The 25,344-nt window shown below is 42.1% G+C and overlaps 1 protein-coding gene across 1 annotated transcript; it reads right to left on the reverse strand.

The window, feature by feature from the left end:
* Positions 1 to 905: 905 nt before the first annotated feature.
* On the reverse strand, positions 906 to 25,287 carry col6a3 (collagen, type VI, alpha 3). The gene is made up of 46 exons (XM_069698755.1): positions 24,506 to 25,287; positions 23,652 to 24,245; positions 22,822 to 23,421; positions 21,968 to 22,561; positions 21,138 to 21,737; positions 20,284 to 20,877; positions 19,454 to 20,053; positions 16,977 to 17,588; positions 16,107 to 16,730; positions 15,319 to 15,912; positions 14,577 to 15,188; positions 14,096 to 14,430; positions 13,635 to 13,713; positions 13,365 to 13,510; positions 13,170 to 13,262; positions 13,026 to 13,079; positions 12,783 to 12,854; positions 12,640 to 12,666; positions 12,508 to 12,552; positions 12,332 to 12,385; positions 12,178 to 12,240; positions 11,739 to 11,804; positions 11,582 to 11,635; positions 11,458 to 11,493; positions 11,315 to 11,377; positions 10,998 to 11,060; positions 10,852 to 10,914; positions 10,489 to 10,551; positions 10,010 to 10,060; positions 9,808 to 9,843; positions 9,606 to 9,668; positions 9,344 to 9,406; positions 9,048 to 9,080; positions 8,839 to 8,875; positions 8,716 to 8,727; positions 8,122 to 8,615; positions 7,897 to 7,999; positions 6,905 to 7,606; positions 6,680 to 6,782; positions 6,522 to 6,577; positions 5,950 to 6,210; positions 5,524 to 5,598; positions 4,137 to 4,322; positions 3,903 to 3,962; positions 2,758 to 2,943; positions 906 to 1,741 (listed from the first exon to the last, which is right to left on the reverse strand). The coding sequence occupies exons 1-46, from the start codon at positions 25,140 to 25,142 to the stop codon at positions 1,701 to 1,703; spliced, it is 10,599 nt and encodes a 3,532-aa protein (XP_069554856.1). The 5' UTR covers positions 25,143 to 25,287; the 3' UTR covers positions 906 to 1,700.
* Between the last annotated feature and the right edge of the window lie 57 nt (positions 25,288 to 25,344).

Here is a 25,344-nt window from a genome sequence, read left to right on the forward strand (position 1 = left end):
CTTTTTTGTGCTGTTTTTGACAGAAACTCCATCTTAACTTAAGGAAAGCAATCCAACATTTCCCACGTCGTCAGACCTAAAGGTGTTGACTCTGATCCCAGCCGCTTCACACTCTTCTGCAAACAGCCCCGAGTAGATTCGGGTGATAGTTGAACATCTCATTTAACAATGAATGCACAATCTGTTGCTCATGCAGCATTTACTTGTCTTTCCACTTGATTTTGGAACTTGGCTGCAGGATGTTTCTCCTATTCAGCCATGAGAGCATTAGTGGCAGCTTTAGCTGATCTGACTCCCCGCTAAGGCAAGTTAAATTCTTCCACTCCAAAATGGTAAAAACTATTTCTCTATGGACTTTGCTTTGTACCCAGGGGCATGCTCATGCCAAACAGTAAAGGGGGTGCCTTTTTTTTTCGTCGCAGTAGGGATGGGAAGTAACGTATTGTTACTTCAATAACTATACTTTCAAAAGTACTTTCAAGTTTTTTTTCTTTGACATTTGCTTAGTTGTTTAAAGGTTTAGCCCTAGTTATTCTTGCATATTATGACACTGTGTGAGTTTATAGAATCTGTTATTTAGAGTGATACATATTAGAGATTTAACCCCTGGCCATTTTGCAGTATATCCACCTGAAAAACATCCCCAAATTCAGTCAGTAGAAACTCCACAACTGTAAGGTCAAAAAGAACAACCTTTGGCTCTATGGATAAGAGTTACTTAGGAGAATTCTGAAATACCATATGTATCTTCGTTCCCATCACCAGCCTAGAGGGAGATTTGAAAATCAGCAAAACAAAAAAATTGACTTCCTTCTTCTCAAAACTGTAAATTATAGAGTAAAAAGCTGCATCTCTGTATCTTTCTGTGGTATACAACATTTAATTCAAAACAAGAAAGAAAGAAATCAGTTGCTCATGTTTATTAGAAAGTCTAATTCATTTTTATTTCCCCGATACCCAGATGAAACATGAATTTCAGTAAACCCGAAAGAAACAAAAAATAAAAACAGCTTGACAAGTTCATTCTATTTCTCAATATTTGGAAATCGTGAGTTTGAGGCGATGGATCTAGAAGTGCACTTAACATTACACAAGTATGTGCATTGTAGCAGTTGGTTGTTGTCATGCAAACACACCGCCATACAAGATCTATGTAAACATTGCTGTGATAGTGAAATAGTGAAGAAATGATTCCACAGGGATCAAGTGAATCGAAAAACAATATAAGCCAATGTTGCTTTGTGAATGTGGAATGTAAACCATGAATATAAAAAAGATTACTGCCTTGAAGAATGCCAGTCCTGCATGTACTGATTTATTGCTAATCTCTCTCCAAGATATTCATATATGTTTCTTGTGTAATTATAAAACTGCATTTTTTAAAATATGAAAATTCATATGATGTCATTGTTCCAGGAAACTTTACAAAATGCACTAACAACTCCATCTGTAAAACAAACATACTATGTAGCACCAGTAAGTTAAAACAAGTCATGCAGCAAATTGTGTTGCCTCCTTTCTTTCTTTTTGGGAAAAAGACTACTTCAAGAATTTTGGGGATAAAGTTCATGTTTGTGGAATCCAGTGCAGCCACCATTGCTTTGGTATTGCATCCTTACAGTATGGCCACTTTGGATGGTTCTCCCCAGAATCCCCCTCAGAACAGAGGTAAAAGCTGGCCATGTCTGTCAATCTTTGTCCTATCTTCCTATTGTGGCGATGACTCCTTGGTTGATCGGTGCTGGTGATGAAAGGAGAAGAAAAACACGGTTAGCCCCTGTACATACTCAAAGATATATTAATTTAGTATTGTACTCTATTAATATTGTCAGAGTGGACAGTTTAACAGAATTTTAATTTCAAGAATTAATTCCTTGTCTAAACCAAGCGCCAACCAACAGCTACGTCATCCATCCATTTGTAAACGACTGTTATAAAGCCTTGAGTTTGGATTTGGCGGTACCATCTTGCTAATCAAAACAGTTTAGAGACAGAAGTGACCATATTTGTATGAGCTGGGGGGGAGCGAACAGTAGATCTAACTCGATCTGATTGGAAACTTGACAACACTACATCCCTCCCAATGATAGCCTTAACCTGACTGCACCACAGAAACTGTCAATCAAACAGATACGCCCCGAAAAAGACTGCTTTTTGAAGTTTTTTTTCTAATTAATGACGGGATTATTTTCAGTTGGACCTCCAGAGAACTAATAAGGAGTGATCATAGCTAACAACACTGAAATAACTCGTGGAAAACTGTATTGACTTAGATTTTTTGGGGGGAGTTTATGGAGCCGGAGGTTTTCTGGAACCAACCTCTAGTGGCACATAGTGGTATTGCAGCTTGAGGCACCTTCACATCGGCCTCATTTTTCCGACCCGGAAGCTACGTCCACTTTTATATACAGTCTATGGTCTAAACATGAGGCTTTTTTTTTTTTTTTTACCCATAATGCCACGGGTAATTAATGGTTTTCATGTTCGTGATTGTCGGTACAGGTCCGTGTTACATACATTTGTCTCATTTTCACATGTCTGCGATGTTCCATGTAAACCCCACGGTGGATGTTTGTGTGTAGCTTACATTTTTAGACCGCAGATACAGTCTGCACAGAAAGCACGCTAACTACATGTACACCAGAAAACGAAACTGCTTGCTTTGTGCACAGTATGTATGTCGTTATTTTCATGTAATTTAGCAGTTATCTGTCATTGATACTAGGAGATTAATATTTGTAAAAAGAAAACATGTACCTGGTTTTCCACAAGCCTTCACACACTGCTCATGTGTTTCGAAGCGATTCTGGTTCCCACCGCAGCCTCCGTACCAGAAGCGTGTGCAGCTCTTGCTCTGGCCATCGTAGTGCCACTTGAGGACAAATTTGGCACAAGTACCTTCTTCTTTGGGAAGCTGGCAAATATCCACGTTTGTGAGGGCCGCTGGGAAGGAAGTGACCAACATAAATAATCAGTGAAAGTATGCAAACACACGCAATCAGAAGGCAGTCCAAATGTGCTAAATTATACTTTAAATATGAGCCTAAATGAATACAATGCTCATCAGTTAATGTATCATTACCATTATACATGATGATGATGATTGTGCCATAGGCTTGTTTGTGTTTGGAAATTCAGAATAATCCACTTAAACGTTTCAGGGATTGAACCAAATCACTTCCAGGAGAGCTGACTTTTATTTTTCCATAATCATGTGATATAGCACATTCTGTTTAAAAACATTTTATAGCTGTAAGTATCTTGTGGCAGTTTACTCCAACACTGACAAACACTGACAAGGCACTGACAAATTGAACTTGACTGTACTAAGACTGCTGCCCAGAAAACAATGAAGCACTGAACAAGGCTTTCCATTCATTTTCTCTGTGGTTATGACTTGGCTCGCTTGCTCGTCAAAAGGCATAACTTTCGTATTTTTCCACGCTTGGCTTTTTTTTTTTTACTTGTTCCATCAGTCATGTGGATCATCTGAGGGGCAGCAGATGAAGGCGGGAGCAATTGTGGTTGAATACAAAGGATTAGTTGTTTTACAAAGCAAGCACAGTTTGTGGAAATCAAATTATGTAACAGTGACATAATATGTAGGCTCAGAGACTTGATGTCTGGATATATTCCCAACATAAAGGGTGGTCTAAAGAGGTTTGATTCAAATCATGCTTTGATATGCATTTTTTAGTGTAAAACTAGACCAAGAAGGACATGATTCTTTTCTTTCCTATTAGATCCTATTTGCTTAAAATACACATGTGCCCACATCAAAGTCAGTTATGTCTTCAAAAAAGGGGATGAAAGGGGAAGGAAGTGTAATTTAATATTCCCAGAGAAAAGTATTCATCCTATTCAAAGCGTAACATTTTCAGTAAGTAGATATCAGATCTTACCAGGAGCCAGGAGGATCTCCACCTGTTCAACCTGCTGGACCTCTTGCTGAGGCTCCGGCACTGTGGAAACAAAAACATATAAATGTGGTTTCATCTTAAGGAGCACATTTCATCAGTTCCTGAAAAAGTATTAGGAGCATTTTGAGCATAGTGTGAATAATTTTTGACAGATAATTAAAGAAGTGATCTTCAGGGGCAGGTTGCTTTTCTTTTCCTACTTTCCCAGCGGCTTACCTGACCTCATGCAGTTTTTCAAGCAGAGGGCCTCAGTGTCGAACCTATTGTCATTGCCTCCACAACCTCCATACCAGAACTGTGTACAGAAGCCGTTCTTTCTCTCAAAGAACCACTTAGCCTGATAGTCTTTGCACGGCATTCCAGGGTCATAGTCAAGTGAGCATGGGTCTGCAAGTTCATTAACTAGAACATGCAAAACAACACAAGAACAACAGCAGTGATGGAGGACAGACAGGGAGAGAGGATGAGTTCGTGTTAGGATTTAATGTACAACTACATGAGACATACAGCAGGTGGTGTCTACTGTTAAAGAGTTGCAGGTATAAAATCCATATCAGAAGCTTAGGGGTATTCAGAAGGTCTTGTGTGGTCAAATTTCTACTTACAGAGGAAAAGAAATGGCATTCATCATGACACTACATTCTACAGAGATGTCAGAATAATTATTAGGTTTTGCATTCAAAATGTAAAAGTTGTCAGTAGAATTAAAGAGGATTAATTCTAAGTTTTTACAGGTGAATTAAAAAGTTAGTTAAAACTACAGTTACTATTAAATGTTAGTTCATTTTAGTTATCATCTATTTGCATGATTTTGTAGAGCAGGTTATCAACATGTGACCAAACCTAATTAGCTAAGCTAATTACTATAAAAATCCAACCGCAGAGCGCTAGAAAAAAACATGTTCTATCATCCTCAGATATCAGTACAGCACTCATTATCTTTTATTCAAATCAAGATAGCATTACAATTTTCATAATCAAGTGCATTGGTAGAGAACCTTGGCTCGTCAAAGACCCTCCTGAATTTACAACCTTTAATTATGTTCTCATGCCTCAGTCATGCCTAACGTTATGTACTTTCCATAAGAAGCAGCTGGTCTAAAAGCTCTTTAATGTTTCTGTTTTCGAACTAAAGGTTTTCTCCGAAGTAACACAGATACTGTATTGCAACCTCCGCTGCCTTGTTTGTCACAACACATCATAGCAATCATTGAATTTACCAACCTAGACTGAGTTTGGGATTTCGCATGATTTTCTTAATTACCTAAAGCATGTTTTGGCTTGTACTCATGAGTTAACTAACAGCACATTTGTATCATAGTTTATCGTAGTTAAACTATTGCTGGCATTACAAGCTACAGCTTTATGTTCTCTGAGTTGAACCATCAGGTTTTATTTACATGACTAACATATCGCCTTGGAAACCCAGTCAAACACAACCCTATAGAGGCTAATTCAAAGCCAAACACATCTTTAGCCCTTTTTGGGTACAGCTCCAGCACATTGTTGTCCTGTTATGCGGCTGCAGATGAGTTCAGAGGTCAGCAAAGATGTTTCCTAACACACAAAATACAGACAGACACGCGCATGCACAGTCACTCACCAGTTTCTGGTTTGTCCAGTGGTGCGGTATTTACACTACTAGTGTCTTGGCTGGATGGCTTTTGCTCTGCTGCTTCTGTGAAAAGAAAAAAACAGTCATGCAGGAGCTACAATAATGGACCAATGTTCGACAACTGCCTGAGAGTTTAATTTTTAGGTTTAATTTTGCTGTATTTATTTGCATAAAGACCAAGAAAAACATTTGCACTAGTGACATTTAAATAACTTTTTTATTGAGACCACCCACAAACAAGGAAAAAAATATATCTTTAAAACAATTAGGAAACACATTTTTAAAATGTATCTTGTGGGTTATTGACTGTAAATTAATAGTAGAATTTTTGTATTCATTTTGGATCAAATCTACGACACAAATCAAGTGTAAATATTTTCTGGAGCAACTGTTGGTGTGTGTGCATAGACTCACTGGTCGTGATGATGCCCTTGAGGTTGGAGACAATCTGTCCCTCCGCTGTGTAGGCCGTGACGACAGCGTGATATGTCTGAGCGCTCTCCAAGTTGTCCACAGAAAGCTCCGTGCCCGACACGTTGGTCTTCAGCACCAGGGCGTGGTCGAGCAGCCGTGTCACCGCTACCTCAAAATAGACAAAGAGCTTGGAGTCTGGGCTTCTCCAGCGCAATTTCAAGCTGCTGGAGGTGACATTAGAGACGTGCAGCTCCTCTGCGTCTGTGGGGTTGAAGACGAAGTGGTGTCAGGGCAGGAAAAAGGGCAGGAAAAATCATAGAAACATGGGTATGTTTATACTCTCAGTGGACGAATGTCCAGCCATGTTCATCCATAAATTTAGAGGTAATATTTATTTTGTGAAGAGTATAACAAGGACTCTTAAAGAAGTGTAACCAATAGTGCGGATTGCTTATTGATGGGCAGCCAGCCAGTGTTAGCAATTAGCTCCAGTATGCATGACTCGCAGTGAGTTATAACTGGTAGCACTTTAAACTGACATTGTGTGCAGAAGTGGTTGAAAGTAATCTTACCCTTGTGCTTTCTCTGATGAACTGCTTGGTGATTTTCATGCTGTTTCTGATGTTTCCTGTAAATGTAACAATGTGTTGTGAATGAAACGTCCAACATTCCCAACAAATTACCAAGGAACAAGGAAATAGTGTAAAAAAATAAAAATCACAAAACGTACTCCTTTTGCTGTGTTGGTATGAAGGGGTTTTTTTGTGGCTGGTCCCTCTGGAACCAGTTGCAGTTTTTGGAGACTTCAGGTGACATGTAGAAAGCATTTTCAACTGAAAAGCAAAGTAGCATAGGGCTTAGATGGACCTTATGCAACTAATGGCATGAATTCAAATTGTCAAGAACAAACACATATCCGAACTTTATTTATCATTGATACCCATCTTGAACTTACTGCTGATATACTTTGGCAGCAGCTGGCCAAAGTTCTGGATGTGTTTGCTATAAAAGTGTGAGATGCTGTCCAGCTGCTTGAAGAAGACATCCGTAGGCTCGCTGGCCATGCGTGACAAGACACGAGCATCCCGAGAACTCAAGGTTGGACCCACACCAAAGATGACCAGGAAGTAGCCTCTGCACTTGATCTCAGTGGCAATACGCACCAGCTGCTCCTCGTCCTCTTCCACGCTTCCCGTCACAAAGAGCACGAGTACCTTCCTGTCACGTTGGTGGGGCGCCTTCTCGAACACCTGCTCGACCGTCGATTCGATGGCCGCTGCCAAAGCTCGACCGCCTTCCAACTGCGGCGTTTTCTCCAGCAGGAATTTGATGATACCCTGAGCTGAGTGGTGCTCAGTCAAGCCAATGTCCACACTGATGGGAGAGCCGGTTTTGTTGTAGAGGAACTCGTAAGGAGCTTGCTGGATCACAGACACTCTGGCGTGGTGAACGGACAATGCGGGATTTGAAGACACGTGAAGTTGCTCCACCATGTAAGCTATGTAGCGTTTAATCTCTGTGAAGACGGTTGGGTAGGTAGACTCAGAGCTGTCCATGACAAAAGCCATGTCGATGTCAACGTCCGAAGTGAAAGACCTCCTATCTCGAGTGGCCAATGGGGGCTCATAGTCACATATTTGGTCTGGAGAGCAGATATCTAAAGGAATAAAAACGAGGCAATGTATTTAAATTCAACAAAAGATGCATCACAATCACTCAGCTTGTTTAAGCTGTTCTCTTTACTTATCAATACTTTCTTATTTTTCCAAAAATACAAATGTAGCAATGCGTCTGCATTTACGGCCCAAATTTTTTTTATTAGAATGAAGTACGCAAAAATCCCTAATTTTCCTCTCAATTTCCACTTATACCTGAATTTTCTCACAAAAAGACAATAAGCCTTAACCGTTCTGTAAATGTTAATGCACACATAAACACTGATCTTACCAAGGCAGACATGGCAGTTCATAACCTTTTTGAGGACTGAGTTGTACTGTGCACTTCCAGCACTGGGAAGGACAATTACCTGGGCCAGTGCAGTGTTGTTGACCTGGTGTACAAGAAAAAAAATTAAAAAAAAAAAAAATCACTTAAGACATAATTATGCCTTACAATTCGACGTGCTGTAAAGAAGAAGTTCCCCTTTGAGATATCTGTTGTTTCTTATTTTACCTGCACTGCCCTGCTGAGTGCTTTGTCCTCACGGTTGACCAACAACAGAGTGGCGATTCCAGCATCATGGAGGCGGAGAGCTGCATTCGTAATTTTTTGTGTCTGACCTGCTTGGTCGCCGACAAAGAAGACGGCCACCTTCCTCATGAGGAAACCACTGCGCACCCTCTTGAAGGTGTTCTGGGCCACGAAGCTCATGGCTGTGTCCAAGCTGCGTGGCTTTCTGGTCTGTGGGATCTGCAGCCCCTCAATGCGCTCCACCAGGGCACGTTTCTTCATTGCGTCGGCGAACCGGATCTCAGTGGTCACTTCACTGTTGTACAGGGTCAAAGCAACACGAGCTCCTCTTGGACAATTACTCTCAGCGATGGTAATGTCTCTGACAAGACGCACGACTGTGTCACGCATGTTGTTGAAGGCGGGACGGCCAAGGCCTTGAGAGGTGTCCAGGGCAAAGGCCAGCTCAGTGGGAAAGAGAGGGCACTCCTGCTGACCTAATGGTGTGCACATAGAGGATTTAGTTCTCTGCATAGTAACAGATACAGAAATTCAGAGAAAGACTTATTATCCAATGAAAACTATTTTTGTACTTACCATAACAGCAAGCTGGTAAAGAAAATGTAATAAAACATGGTAAGATATTTTTGTAGCACTAAGCACGAACATCATTACCTTTCAATATCATGACATTATTGAAAGGTATTGAATTATACTTACGACAGTTGTCTCTGATCTTCTTGACCAGGTCACATTGCTGAAGGGACAAAGAGACATTAAGAAACTATTGGTGTAATTTGTAGACACATGTGAAATGGATTTTTGCTCTGTTTGTTTAGGTAGGTAGGTAGGTATATACTTTATTAATCCCCGAGGGGAAATTTTTTAAACAATTTTATTACAATTTATACCAAGAAATGAGCACATACCACAACACCTGGTCCTCTTGGTCCTTTGAGACCCTGAAAGAGGTGAAAACAGTTGCATTAACAGCTGAAAATGGATGGATGATCTGCCAGTACAAGAAAACATCTTACTTTTTGTATTGCTCACACTATATGACAATTATTTTCCTAATCATGTTAAGAACTAAACATTATAACATTTTGATGTATATACTGTGTGTTATAAGTTAAGAATACTCAAGCAACAGACAAATCAAGACTGTATGTATTGTAAATGATAAATAAGAATATTCTGCAAATCAAAGTTTTAAGATACTTACATATGGCCCAGGATATCCAACCTCTCCCTTCTGTCCGGGTGTGCCAATGTTCCCAGAGACGCCCTGAAAGAATTAACAGCGAGAGAAAAGAATTCACTTTGAAAGTAATTCAGCTATTAATACTTAAAAACAGAGTTTGACTTTTCGGGTTCACTCTCTTCAAAGACCGAAAAGGCATTTTTCTGCATTCAGCTCTTTCACTGCCAAGAATGAATGGCTATATATATGAAGGAAACTTCATCTAACCGGCCTTGAAACTTACCCTCTGTCCACGATTTCCTCTGGGTCCAGGTCCACCTTGGGTGCCGGCGTCCCCAGCTGCTCCCTGAAGTAATAGAGGTAATGAGGTAACGTGCACATGACCAACATCGAAAGGTAAAACCGTAATCGCGAGTGTGTAACGCAACACTTTATTTTGCAACCACTGCCATCATTTTACTTTCAAACTCAGTGTTTTTCATTACCTTGGGTCCTGGGAATCCTGGGAAGCCTTCATCACCCTGTCAAGAAAAAAAATAGTCATACTTTATGTATTATTTGCATCAAGATTGTACCATTTTGTATGACTGCATATGATATATGTAAACAAGGTTTATTATTGATTTGATGTCTTGAAATTAGCCACACTTTCAGTTTATCATATACAAGATGTCACAAAACACTTACCCTTCTTCCTTTAGGCCCTGCAACACCAAACCCATCTCTACCATCTTCACCCTGTGAGGATGAGTAGGAAAAAATGTATACATTCTTGGTAGAAGAGGGAAAGCAAGAACAACACCAACCGCTCCCCTTTTTCCCTACATTAAATCACTTGATATTCAATGTTATGGTACCATTCAAGACTAAAACACAATGAATTCCCTCATTAAAAATGCATCACATACTCTTTCTGATATACAAGCCAAAGTGACTTAAGTCATGACAGTGATGGAAGGAAACTGCCTCTTTGACGTGCAGTCCAATCGAAACAGCAGATCTGAACTGCCAAGACTTTCTCTTCCAATTATTTGATAATCTAATCAATTTGACTAAACCATGTAGGTCTCCTATTTTTGCTTTTGAAAAAAGGTTTAACCACTTTTACATAGAGTAGTGGTAGTAGTAGAGTAGTGCATGCAAAGAAGATGCGGTTTCTTTCTTACGGACTCTCCACGGGGGCCAAGGGGTCCGAAAACACCCTTAGGTCCTGGCTCACCAGGCTCTCCCTACAAAAAGACAGAGATGAACAGATACAGAGAAAAAGACAGAGACAGAAATAGATTTAGATTCAAAGATGATATCTAAGTAGGATGGAAATATCTGTCTAAGCTGTCAGGGCAGTTTATATAGATTTAATTAAGCTCGTATGCCTTCATGTTTTCTCAGTGCTTTCCTGTTGGCTCAAATGGACTGCACATGTGTGTCCAGTAATGTGAGAGAGCTTTGCTTCAGCCAGAGCGTTTATAAATGAAACAAGACTGTTATTAAAGAACATAAGCCCTGCCACACTATGTCCCGTTTAGTACCTTGCGACCAAGTGCTCCTCTTCTACCCTTTTCTCCAGCAGGACCGGGGCTACCTCCAGGACCCTGGACAATAAAACATCAGGACATTAGAGTCAAGTTTAGAAATTTATTGACATGTAAAAATGGACATATAAGGGATAACTCACCCTTGGTCCAGGGTTCCCATCCTCTCCTCTGGGTCCTGGTGCACCATTAGGTCCAGAAGGACCCTTGAAAAAGACAAATCACACTTCAATGATGCACTAGTTTCTCTCATTAGAGAACTGGATGAGCTGGAAATGAAGTCACATTTGTGGATATCCAGTGACAGTCCAGTCAAAACAATTTGTCATGTTGCTACCACAACCAAGATAACTATCAGCAGTTATGTCAGATGACAGCATTCACTCTGACAAATGTTTTGGCAGGGTTGTTTGTAGACTGAATAATCTGCCAAATTTCATGAGAAGACTGACAAACTTACTCTGGATCCTCCAATACCAAGCTCTCCCTGCACACCATCACCTCCTGGCTTTCCGGGATTTCCCTTTAATGACATGATATGTTACAGTAACTGTCATTATTACAGTATTAAGCTCTGTATCTTATCACCAAAAAGGTACTTACAGCTTGTCCTGGTGGCCCCCGTCTACCATCAGCTCCCTATAGTAGGAGTAGAAATAAGTCTTGGTTAACAGAAAAAACAGTGGAAATTAAGAATTCAGAAAAGATTGTGATCACAGTTGTTTACCTTTCTTCCTGCTTCACCCGGGCCTCCCTTCTTGCCGTCGTCTCCAGGCTCTCCCTATCATTTTAGAACAGATATCCCAGTGAAACAAACCCATACAAAGACACACACATATTTTGTTTTCCTCTGTTGTAATACAATGAGCTCAGGGTGACATTACCGCTGGTCCAGCATCACCAGGGTCTCCTTTAGGTCCTGCCTGGTTGTTATCTGTTCCACTTGTTCCCTATTAAACAGATATCACTTTTTTCAATTTCTGTAATATTCAAAGACCCTAAAACACAATTTTCTCCATGAAAGCTAAACAAGACCACTCACTGCCTGGGAGAGTAATGTCATGCAGAGAAAGATATACAAACAATGACATAATAGATAAACAGACACAACACTTTTTTCTACTCAGCACTGTTTAAAGCCATCTTCTAGTTCACAAGTAGTGGCTATTAAGAAATAAATTAATGTAACTTAAAGACTAAATGCCCTCATGCACTCTCATCCATGTACTATGTATGTATACAATACAAATTTTCTGACATTTGTCAAGTTTTTCACTCTACAAGTATGTAGTAAAGTATATAATCAGTTTCCACAATACTAACAGGGTCTCCTCTGATTCCAATTTCTCCAATGTCTCCTGCTTGTCCTTTGGCACCTTTAGGACCCTAAAGAGGAAGAAAAAAATAGTATTTATCTGCTCTAACCCTTCAAACAAATACATTCATAAAAAAGCTACAACTGCATTCAGTCACTCACTCTTCTGCCAGGATTTCCTCTGTCTCCTGGCGGCCCAGCAACTCCACTTTTGCCCTGAAAATGCATCAAAGATGGAAGTTAAATCCAATGGACACGCACAAGTCAAAGCAGACTCACTGTATGATGTGTTTCGTATAAATTGACTAAATGAAAAAAATCTAATATGACACACTTACCTCTCCTCCATTTATGCCATCAAGCCCAATTTCGCCAAATTCACCCTGTGAAAACGTTAGTTCGTTACGTAATTATTGGTTCACGTTTCTGCTTTGTCTAATAATACTGTTAAAAAGAATAAAAACACTCACCTTTTCTCCCGAGTAACCACGAGAACCCTAGGCAGAAAAAGTAGAGTGTTAAATCATGATATAGCTTAAATAAAAATTGTATTATGTTAAATTCCCCCATTATAATAACAAATTGAATTACAAGTTGATGTCAAATTCTTTACCTTGACACCTCTCTGTCCAGGACATCCCTGGAAACCCTGAGTTCCATTCACACCAGGGGGACCTCGCTCTCCCTGTAATTACACAATAAATACTATGACATACACTGACAAATTACAACAGGGGTGAAACCTGAGGGGAGAACACAATGACGCCAAAAACATACTGAACAGCTTTTATAGATCAGAAACAGTTTACAGAGTAAAGACTGGGACAACAGACGTTAACAAAACACTCAAACTTACAGGTCCACCCTCATCTCCAGGATGTCCTTGGCTTCCTGCAAATCCTGGACCACCCTAAAAGACAAAAGTACCAAATTTTTGCTTGTGGTAAAGTGCTTGGGAAGGAAACGTCTTTCTATTTTTTTATTTCTACATAAAATATACCTTAGACCCTGGTTGTCCAACTCCTCCTCTGTCTCCTCTGGTGCCAGTACATTTGCATGGCACTCCACAGCACTCCCTCTCTGCGATATTGTCCTATGAAGGACAAAAAAAAAAAAAAAATTAAATTAGTGTTTGGAAAAGAACAATAAAAGACAGTAAAAAAAAAAAAAAAAACTATGACACATTAGTACACACCAGTTCTTCCATAAGTTCGTAGTCCAAGTCCATGATGTTGACTCGTAAGGGTCTGGTGTACCTGAAGCCACGACCAAATTCTAGCAGCAAAGCCTCCTCAAATTTGGGCACCCGCTCCAGCCCAACCAGAATGAAACTGTTCACTCCTGTTTTGCAAGAGGTCCAGAAAAATATTTATCCTCAATGCCTGCTTCTTAAAGTGTCACAATTTCACATATGTTCGTGGTAAAGATACGCAGAGTTCAGATTGCACTCTATCTTTCTTTTTACCTGATAGACGAAGCTCGTCAACTCGCCTTTTCATTTCAGCATATGGTGCATCAATACCATCAGTCAAATGAACTACAACCTTCAGGGGAGAAGAAGAAAAACATAATTCAGTCATACTTTCTTACATTTCCATGAGTAGTTGGTAATTTGAAACTGGAGATATCCCAATCATGTTTTTTTCTAGCCCTGATCCTAATCTGATTTGATGGATCTGAATATTGGCTATCTGCTAATACTGAGTCCAACTGAATTCTTTATATCTGACACATGTAGCTGTAGAAAAATGATTGATATATGATTGGAAGATTCACTGGAGAATGCAACTGCTGAAACTAAACGTGCATCAGACATTTTTTTGATCTGCTTTATTTTAGTGGATATAATATTCCTAGAGTAGCCCTGACAATAATCCTTGGGATCGGTTTGGGACATCTCAAGTTTAAAGTGTTTCGGTAACCAACCTTGACAGTGTTGTCCTGTCTGACTTTGAACCTATTGGTGTAAGCAGAGATGGTCTTGCCATTGAGGACAAAGGGGCCCCGACTCCGCAGGGCTCTAAAGGCCTCAAACAGCTCATCAGCATTATTTGTGAAGTCCAGCTGGACGGGCTCAGAAGCAGAATCCATAGCCAGCATGCCCACTTGCACAGAAGGAATCTGCCCAGACGAGCAACTGATAGATGCCATTTTCAAAATCCTCTGCAGAATGGCACCCATCTTGCTCTGGAGGTTGGTCTGAGCACTGAAGATGTTCTGTGCAGACACATCAAAGCCAACCAACACCTCTATGTTGCAGGCTATAAAAGAGAGGATGGTGTCACTATAGACAATTTTGGTCATCCACAGAAAACATCTGAAAACTTTGAATTCAAGTAGAGGAATAAAATTGAAGCAGGTTAGCTATAAATTTGGTTAGCAAGGAAAATAATCCTGTCTCTCTTACCTTTAGGTGCTTCTTCCACACCAACACACAGCTTCCCATTGACTTCATCATCCAAAGTCTCCAGGATTTGTTCATTGAGCTCTGAAAGTTCCAGGAAATTGCTGGCTCGGGCCACAGTGGAGGACTCACTTGCTATGTTTTCCAACTCATCCTGAATGTTGCCCACTCCCACAGCAAAGATTCTCGTGCCTTTCTTCTTCAGACCAAGGGCTGCTGTTTTGCTGTCATCGGACGAGCGTCCTCCAGTGACAACCATAAGGATCTGAGGAGTGCCCTCATCCAACCTACTGCCTTTTTGTTTGGTAAAGTGAACATCTTGAACATGGCGAATGGCAGCTCCGGTGTTTATTTTTCGTCCACCTTTGTACTCTATTCGGCCGATGGCGCTTAGAATGTCTTGCCTGTTCTTGTATGTGTTGAGGTAAAAGGCGTCAGTCACATCTGTAGCATATTGTGCCAGGCCAATTCGTAGGTCGTCTCTCTCATTGAAGAACAGATCAATTAGGTTGATAATAAAGCTCATTACTTCTTTGAAGTTGTCCTTGCCCAAATTAATGGAGCCATCCACCAAAAACACGATATCAGCCTTTTTTGCCGAAGGCAGGCCTGCCGCTAAAAGGGAAACAGGTATGGTATATTTAGATATCTATCAATATTGAAAACAACAGCAGTTTTTAGATCCTCAAAACCTGTTCTAATTATCTTAGTATCTGTACTATGTGTCCATTTATGCATAACTTACTTGGAACGTCTGGAAATATTTCCTCAGGGAGGGATCCACTCAACCTGGCAATAAACCTCTCCTGTATTGATGACAGACCAGGGAATGTAGGAACCTGAAGAACATCTTCTGAGGTGGTAGCAATTTGGTTTAGCTGCCTTGTGTCAGCACCAGCAGCTCCAATACCAATGCAATTGACTCTGGAGCCCTTAAGCAGAGGTCCATAGATGGAAACATCTTGAGGGGAACGTCCACCTGTGAGAACCACAAGATGCTGGGAGGCCTCAGTCTGCCGAACACCAGCAGAGGCTTTCAACTCATTATCTATGACATACTGGATGGCATTAGCCAGCTCTGATGACCGTCCACCCATCTGACGAAGTCTTTTGACCGCAGAGATAACAGCTGGCTTGTTGTTGTGTGAGTTGAGTGAGAATTCTGTTTTAACTTGGTCTGCATACTGGACCACAGCCACACGCACTTGATCAGGCTGCACATCGAGTTGTTGGACAATATTGAGGATGAAGTCACGGATATGAGCAATTCCAACCGATCCTGTGTTTTCTGACCCATCAATAAGGAAGATGATGTCCTTTCTGCCAAGATTCAGGTTGGCTGCAAAACAAGCACAACACATAGAAAGAGAAACATACTTTATTTTGAAATATATACAGACAACCATTTTTTTATTTCAAATTCTACCACTGTAACAGTGAAAGATAAAAGTGAAGTGTGAAAGGTAAACGATGAAGACTTTCAACTTGAAGTTAACTTAAACTTTGAATAGATAAATATGTAGTATTTCTTACCTAGGTCGACCGAGGGAGGAACATAACTACTGATGATATCAGCGGTGGATATTGTTTTGACTGAATCAAGGATCTGTGACTCCACTCGTGGAAGCTGTTGGAAGTTTTCAACTGTATAAGCAAGGTCTGGCTTTAGGGAAATCTGTTTCAGTTCATCTGGGTCCGCATTCCTTGAACCAATGGCAAGAGGTGCAATCCGGTTTCTCTTAAGTTGGTCAGCTGCTGTGGAAACATCATCTGTAGACTTGCCACCTGTAACTACGATGAGGAACTGAGGCACGCCATCCTCAATGCGGCTTCCTGCCGACCTCTGATAGATGTTTCGGGAGACCCATTCAAGCGCACGACCTGTGTTTAGAGAATTCCCTCCTTTGCTTCGAAGTTTCATCACAGCCTGGCGTACCTCATTTTTGGTGGAGAATGCATTCAGAAGAAATTCCAATTTTGGTTCATCGCTGTACTGCACCACTGAAACTCGGACCTGATCCAGTCCAACATCCAGCTTCTCCACAACTCTTCTTATCATCTCACGGATGGAAGGGAACTCACTCCGCACCGCTGTCGTGCCGTCAATTAGAAACACGACATCCCTCTTTTCTCCTCCTGTGGGCGCTGGTGTGATTGCTGCTCAAAATGAATGCGAACACAAGGAAAAAGGTGCCATCACTACAAAGTACTACAGAGTTCCTAACAGATATAGTGGAGTTAAAGTATGATGTACAGGGTCAAATCATGTCAAATATCATGTAAAGAATAAATAATATATAGAACTTCAAATCTGACTTCAACACATAGTATAGTAATGGAAGTGAGGTGTGTGAAAATGAGTTTAGACTGTAAATATGACTAAATTTAATTGAGTCAAATTACCTGTATAAGTTGGGAACACTGGACGCATCCTGGCAATGTCATCATCTGACAACTCAGTGAGAGTGGTGATTAAGTTCTCTTGGACTGTGTACAGGCCAGGGAGGTCATCCACGGTGAAGGCAAAATTGGGCACGTACGAGACAACTCGCAGTTCGTTTGGGTTAACATCTCTGGTTCCAATGCTGATGGGAATAACTTTAGATTGTTTGAGGGACGACGCTGCACTATTGATATCATCTGAAGAAGGCCCGCTGGACACAGCGATCACAAACTGCGGAACACCCTCTTGCTTCCTGCTACCACGTCCTGCTGTCAGCACATCCTGACTGACAACCTGCAAGGCCTGACCCAGGTTACGTTGTCTTCCTCCTCGCTGTCTCATTTCCCTGACTCCATTCAAAACACCTTCTTTGGTTGTATGCGTGTTGAGATACATGTCAGCCTGAGCATAGTCACCATACTGGACCACACCAATCCGGATCTTATTCTCGCCTACATTGAGACTCTCCACGACCCTGCGGATAAACTCCTGAATGATGGCAAATTCCCGTCCAACACCATCAGATCCATCAACGAGGAAAATGACATCCTTCCGGGGGCCCTGCGACTCAGCTGAAAGAGAGACACAAAAGATGATATTATGCTTTGCTCCAGGAATGATGTAAATATTCAGCAAAAGTTCAAAGGAAAATTGCAGAAGCAAATATTCATCAATATCTGATAGCCTTTTAAAAGCATGTTGGACTCCTTGACTTAATAACATGAAGAAAAGCTGAGGCCACCTTATTATACAGAAGATGTGATTTCCAAATGTGTAGTGTACATTCAGGAGGTCAATTATATGTTCTTCCAGTTTTGAATGCCAAGAATGCTAGTTGTAAATTTGATTCTACCTTTTCTTTTGATCAGGTCAGTAAAAAAAAATCACCAACACTGGCTTTTTTTTTTTACCTTTGGTAAATTGCTCAAATGTGCTCTGTTCCGTCCACGTCGAATGCAGAGACCCTGAAACTTTACTATTTTTATGTTTTCCATTGCTTTGCATATGCTAAACTGAACTAAAAGTCTTCACATTTTTCAGAATGCTGCAGCTAGAATTTTTACTGAAACCAGGAAATTTCACCACGTTACATCGATTTGAACTTCCGTCTATTGGCTTTCTATCCATGCGTAATTGAATTTTGCTATGTGTGTTTATGTAGTCTGTCCTCTCTTTATGACGTCTTACATGTTTGGCGACAGCTATAAGATGCTCAAAATCCTGTGAATCTAAATATACTCAAGTTTGACTTGATCTGATAAATTTGGAGATAAACCCAACAACCCCAGGACCACACTTTTCTAACATCTCTCAAACTATGAACCGTTTCAAAATTCATTTATTATATTGCTTTATTTAATTTTATTTACACAGTAGTTGCTATCTTTCTGCTGTTGCATATTTACCAGAGTTACACAATGTGTTCAATGCTGATAACATGCTTCAGTTAATGACTACTGCTTGTGAGTTTAGTTTTGCAACAACACAGCTTGTGTATTCAAGCTCTAATACAGTCAGCTTTTTTGTCTGTGATGTCACAGATGGCTTAGCAACATCAAGTGTCAGCCAGCTAAATCCCACAGGTCAAGTGACACACTACGAGATGTATTAGTTAGTTATTGAGTCAAATGATTACGACAGCAAGACTACCACGTTTTTTTTGTTAATTTGTCTTTTGGTTATTTGTGTTTGCACTATCCGTCATGTTATTTTCGTTTGAATTGTTCATAATTAAAATATATATCAGTCATTATGCTGCCATGTTAAAATGGTGGTGATAATATTTCCATTTCTTTAAAAAATTTTGACAATGAATGCATGTCATTGAGAAAGATCATTCTAAATACTGTTTGGATGTCAGAGGATACCTTTTCTGAAAAAAGTACAAAAAAGACAAGGAATACTGAGATTGCGCTCATCTGTATAAAATGGGAGAGAATTATATAAAATGAAGGAAAATTAATCAACTTAAAATAGAATATTGACAGCATGAATGAGATGAAAGAGAGAACAAATATTCTCTTAAGAACAAGACAAGACCCTTGTGAAATACGAATCAAAGTTTCTTTTGTTTTGACAAGACATAGATTCAAGACCATCCGTAGATTAGAAAATATTCTTGCTTTAAAAGTCTTTGTCCAGACGTGCCTTCAAATGTTTTGACGTAAAAAAGTATGATTATTTTAAAGAGAAAACAATGTGAAAAATCGTCGAATATTTCTCAAAATGTCCACAAGAACAATGAAAGATTGGAAGAATGACACGTTATTTTAATTGTCTTTGCTGTAAATGGCAAATCTATTCTTTTTCCGCAACATAAATGAGATCATTTGCTAGATATAAGTACAAAAAAAAAAAAAATCCTTTTCATAACAGAAAGAAGTAAAAAAGTCTGGTAGCCTTTTGGGCTAATAGAAGGCTGTGTGTGTTAGCATACCAGATATAGTTGGTAATTCTGGGGTGACGTCCAAAAACACAGCCTCCATGGAGGACTGAAGTTGCTGCTGTACTCTGGGAAGGTCAGTGAATTCAGACACAGATAAAGCATAACTGGGGTCGTGGGATATCTTCTGCAGTTCTCTGCTATCAGAATTTCTGGTTCCAATTGCAAAGGTCAAGACACCCAGCTGTTTCAGGGCAGAGGCTGGTGCATCAACACGGTCAAAAGATCTTCCACCACTCAGCAATATTAAGACCTGTGAAACTCCTTCCAGGCGCCTGCTTCCGGCAGAGGCCGTGAAGACGTTATCCCTCAAGTACTGGAGAGCTGCTCCAGTGTTGAGGGGTCTTCCCCCTTTGTGCTTCAAACCTCTGACAGTGTCAAGGATCTCTCCTTTTGTCACGTACGTGTTCAGATAGAACTGGACAGCTTGATCTCTGCTGTACTGAACCACTGAGACGCGGTCTTTGGTGTCATCCACACTCAGTGTCTCGACTATTCTTTGGATAAAGTCTCGCATAGCTGGGAATCCTGCTCTAGTACCATCAGATCCATCCAGCAAGAACACGACATCCCTTCCTGCTGGCTGTCTCACCACTGGGGAACATAAGATTTGGGACATGTTTAGGTTCATGATTAAAACCTTTCCCGTGTGCAAGTCACATGGTGACAGCTACGCCCAACGTTTACAAACTATTCTTTTAATGCTGGTACAACTGTGTTGTCAAAGTGCAACTGGCTGACCTGGACCTGGTAAAATAACCTCTAATACAGTTCAATTGGGCCCTACCATAATCTTGCAACATACAAATTGGCCACTTTCTTACCAGTCACTGTTGGTGCCATGGGCGTGTCCCTCACTCGCACTGTACTCAATACAGAGGAGAGCTGTTCTTGGACACCGGGGAGATCGGTGAATTCAGACACTGATAGAGCGTAACTAGGGTCATATGATATCTTCTGCAGCTCTCTACTTTCAGCGGTCCTTGTTCCAATGCCAATCACAACGACGCCCTGCTGTTTGAGAGCAGAGGCTGGGGTGTCTACATTGTCAGAAGACCTTCCCCCAGTTAGCAGGATCAACATCTGTGGAACACCTTGCGGGCGCCTACTCCCGGAGGAGTTTGTAAAGACGTTGTCCCTGACGTATTGGAGGGCTGCCCCAGTGTTGAGGGGTCTTCCTCCTCTGTGTCTAAGCCCTCTGACCGAATCCACAACATCCTCTCTTGTGGTGTATGTGTTGAGATAGAAATGGACCTCTGAATCTCTGCCGTACTGGACCACAGAGACACGGTCTTTGTTTTCGCCCACATTGAGTTTCTCCACCACGCTCTCAACAAAATTACGCATGGCAGGGAAGCCATTCCTTGTGCCATCAGAACCATCCAGAAGGAATACCACATCCTTATTGGCAATGTCCACTGAGGAAAGACAGGAAGACAACATGTTGAACAACCTTTGCCTAGATAACGTTCCTGGACATATTGTCATCTGGCGGACCACTTTTGCTAAAGGTACCTCGCCTTAATTCTATTTTAAATTGTAGGAAAACACACTAACACCTCTCTTGAAATGTACGCGAAGCTAATCAAGTTTCTCAATTCTTTCCTATCGCTGATTGTAGGTAGAAGAAGTCTGCTTGCGCTTTTGGGCCAGCGGGAGGCCATGCGTGATAACATACCAAGTACAGTTGGTGATTCACGGGTGACGTCCACAACCACAGACTCCACGGAGGACTGAAGTTGCTGCTGGACACTGGGAAGGTCAGTGAATTCAGACACAGCTAGAGCATAACTGGGGTCGTGGGATATCTTCTGCAGTTCACTGCTATCAGAATTTCTGGTTCCAATTGCAAAGGTCAAGACACCCAGCTGTTTCAGGGCAGAGGCTGGCGCATCAACACTGTCAAAAGATCTTCCACCACTCAGCAATATCAAGACCTGTGGAACTCCTTCCAGGCGCCTGCTTCCGGCAGAGGCCGTGAAGACGTTATCCCTCAAGTACTGGAGAGCTGCTCCAGTGTTGAGGGGTCTTCCCCCTTTGTGCCTCAAACTTCTGACAGTGTCAAGGATCTCTCCTTTTGTCACGTACGTGTTCAGATAGAACTGGACAGCTTGATCTCTGCTGTACTGAACCACTGAGACGCGGTCTTTGGTGTCATCCACACTCAGTGTCTCGACTATTCTTTGGATAAAGTCTCGCATAGCTGGGAATCCTGCTCTAGTACCATCAGATCCATCCAGCAAGAACACGACATCCCTTCCTGCTGGCTGTCTCACCACTGGGGAACATAAGATTTGGGACATGTTTAGGTTCATGATTAAAACCTTTCCCGTGTGCAAGTCACATGGTGACAGCTACGCCCAACGTTTACAAACTATTCTTTTAATGCTGGTACAACTGTGTTGTCAAAGTGCAACTGGCTGACCTGGACCTGGTAAAATAACCTCTAATACAGTTCAATTGGGCCCTACCATAATCTTGCAACATACAAATTGGCCACTTTCTTACCAGTCACTGTTGGTGCCATGGGCGTGTCCCTCACTCGCACTGTACTCAATACAGAGGAGAGCTGTTCTTGGACACCGGGGAGATCGGTGAATTCAGACACTGATAGAGCGTAACTAGGGTCATATGATATCTTCTGCAGCTCTCTACTTTCAGCGGTCCTTGTTCCAATGCCAATCACAACGACGCCCTGCTGTTTGAGAGCAGAGGCTGGGGTGTCTACATTGTCAGAAGACCTTCCCCCAGTTAGCAGGATCAACATCTGTGGAACACCTTGCGGGCGCCTACTCCCGGAGGAGTTTGTAAAGACGTTGTCCCTGACGTATTGGAGGGCTGCCCCAGTGTTGAGGGGTCTTCCTCCTCTGTGTCTAAGCCCTCTGACCGAATCCACAACATCCTCTCTTGTGGTGTATGTGTTGAGATAGAAATGGACCTCTGAATCTCTGCCGTACTGGACCACAGAGACACGGTCTTTGTTTTCGCCCACATTGAGTTTCTCCACCACGCTCTCAACAAAATTACGCATGGCAGGGAAGCCATTCCTTGTGCCATCAGAACCATCCAGAAGGAATACCACATCCTTATTGGCAATGTCCACTGAGGAAAGACAGGAAGACAACATGTTGAACAACCTTTGCCTAGATAACGTTCCTGGACATATTGTCATCTGGCGGACCACTTTTGCTAAAGGTACCTCGCCTTAATTCTATTTTAAATTGTAGGAAAACACACTAACACCTCTCTTGAAATGTACGCGAAGCTAATCAAGTTTCTCAATTCTTTCCTATCGCTGATTGTAGGTAGAAGAAGTCTGCTTGCGCTTTTGGGCCAGCGGGAGGCCATGCGTGATAACATACCAAGTACAGTTGGTGATTCACGGGTGACGTCCACAACCACAGACTCCACGGAGGACTGAAGTTGCTGCTGGACACTGGGAAGGTCAGTGAATTCAGACACAGATAGAGCATAACTGGGGTCGTGGGATATCTTCTGCAGTTCACTGCTATCAGAATTTCTGGTTCCAATTGCAAAGGTCAAGACACCCAGCTGTTTCAGGGCAGAGGCTGGCGCATCAACACTGTCAAAAGATCTTCCACCACTCAGCAATATCAAGACCTGTGGAACTCCTTCCAGGCGCCTGCTTCCGGCAGAGGCCGTGAAGACGTTATCCCTCAAGTACTGGAGAGCTGCTCCAGTGTTGAGGGGTCTTCCCCCTTTGTGCCTCAAACTTCTGACAGTGTCAAGGATCTCTCCTTTTGTCACGTACGTGTTCAGATAGAACTGGACAGCTTGATCTCTGCTGTACTGAACCACTGAGACGCGGTCTTTGGTGTCATCCACACTCAGTGTCTCGACTATTCTTTGGATAAAGTCTCGCATAGCTGGGAATCCTGCTCTAGTACCATCAGATCCATCCAGCAAGAACACGACATCCCTTCCTGCTGGCTGTCTCACCACTGGGGAACATAAGATTTGGGACATGTTTAGGTTCATGATTAAAACCTTTCCCGTGTGCAAGTCACATGATGACAGCTACGCCCAACGTTTACAAACTATTCTTTTAATGCTGGTACAACTGTGTTGTCAAAGTGCAACTGGCTGACCTGGACCTGGTAAAATAACCTCTAATACAGTTCAATTGGGCCCTACCATAATCTTGCAACATACAAATTGGCCACTTTCTTACCAGTCACTGTTGGTGCCATGGGCGTGTCCCTCACTCGCACTGTACTCAATACAGAGGAGAGCTGTTCTTGGACACCGGGGAGATCGGTGAATTCAGACACTGATAGAGCGTAACTAGGGTCATATGATATCTTCTGCAGCTCTCTACTTTCAGCGGTCCTTGTTCCAATGCCAATCACAACGACGCCCTGCTGTTTGAGAGCAGAGGCTGGGGTGTCTACATTGTCAGAAGACCTTCCCCCAGTTAGCAGGATCAACATCTGTGGAACACCTTGCGGGCGCCTACTCCCGGAGGAGTTTGTAAAGACGTTGTCCCTGACGTATTGGAGGGCTGCCCCAGTGTTGAGGGGTCTTCCTCCTCTGTGTCTAAGCCCTCTGACCGAATCCACAACATCCTCTCTTGTGGTGTATGTGTTGAGATAGAAATGGACCTCTGAATCTCTGCCGTACTGGACCACAGAGACACGGTCTTTGTTTTCGCCCACATTGAGTTTCTCCACCACGCTCTCAACAAAATTACGCATGGCAGGGAAGCCATTCCTTGTGCCATCAGAACCATCCAGAAGGAATACCACATCCTTATTGGCAATGTCCACTGAGGAAAGACAGGAAGACAACATGTTGAACAACCTTTGCCTAGATAACGTTCCTGGACATATTGTCATCTGGCGGACCACTTTTGCTAAAGGTACCTCGCCTTAATTCTATTTTAAATTGTAGGAAAACACACTAACACCTCTCTTGAAATGTACGCGAAGCTAATCAAGTTTCTCAATTCTTTCCTATCGCTGATTGTAGGCAGAAGAAGTCTGCTTGCGCTTTTGGGCCAGCGGGAGGCCATGCGTGATAACATACCAAGTACAGTTGGTGATTCACGGGTGACGTCCACAACCACAGACTCCACGGAGGACTGAAGTTGCTGCTGGACACTGGGAAGGTCAGTGAATTCAGACACAGATAGAGCATAACTGGGGTCGTGGGATATCTTCTGCAGTTCACTGCTATCAGAATTTCTGGTTCCAATTGCAAAGGTCAAGACACCCAGCTGTTTCAGGGCAGAGGCTGGCGCATCAACACTGTCAAAAGATCTTCCACCACTCAGCAATATTAAGACCTGTGGAACTCCTTCCAGGCGCCTGCTTCCGGCAGAGGCCGTGAAGACGTTATCCCTCAAGTACTGGAGAGCTGCTCCAGTGTTGAGGGGTCTTCCCCCTTTGTGCCTCAAACCTCTGACAGTGTCAAGGATCTCTCCTTTTGTCACGTACGTGTTCAGATAGAACTGGACAGCTTGATCTCTGCTGTACTGAACCACTGAGACGCGGTCTTTGGTGTCATCCACACTCAGTGTCTCGACTATTCTTTGGATAAAGTCTCGCATAGCTGGGAATCCTGCTCTAGTACCATCAGATCCATCCAGCAAGAACACGACATCCCTTCCTGCTGGCTGTCTCACCACTGGGGAACATAAGATTTGGGACATGTTTAGGTTCATGATTAAAACCTTTCCCGTGTGCAAGTCACATGATGACAGCTACGCCCAACGTTTACAAACTATTCTTTTAATGCTGGTACAACTGTGTTGTCAAAGTGCAACTGGCTGACCTGGACCTGGTAAAATAACCTCTAATACAGTTCAATTGGGCCCTACCATAATACATGTTGAACAACCTTTGCCTAGATAACGTTCCTGGACA

The sequence above is a fragment of the Brachyistius frenatus genome, unplaced genomic scaffold, assembly GCF_029030835.1.
Source record: "Brachyistius frenatus isolate BFR_SWC_R1_liver_20210118 unplaced genomic scaffold, ASM2903083v1 Contig_28, whole genome shotgun sequence".
NCBI classification, from domain to species: Eukaryota; Metazoa; Chordata; class Actinopteri; family Embiotocidae; genus Brachyistius; species Brachyistius frenatus.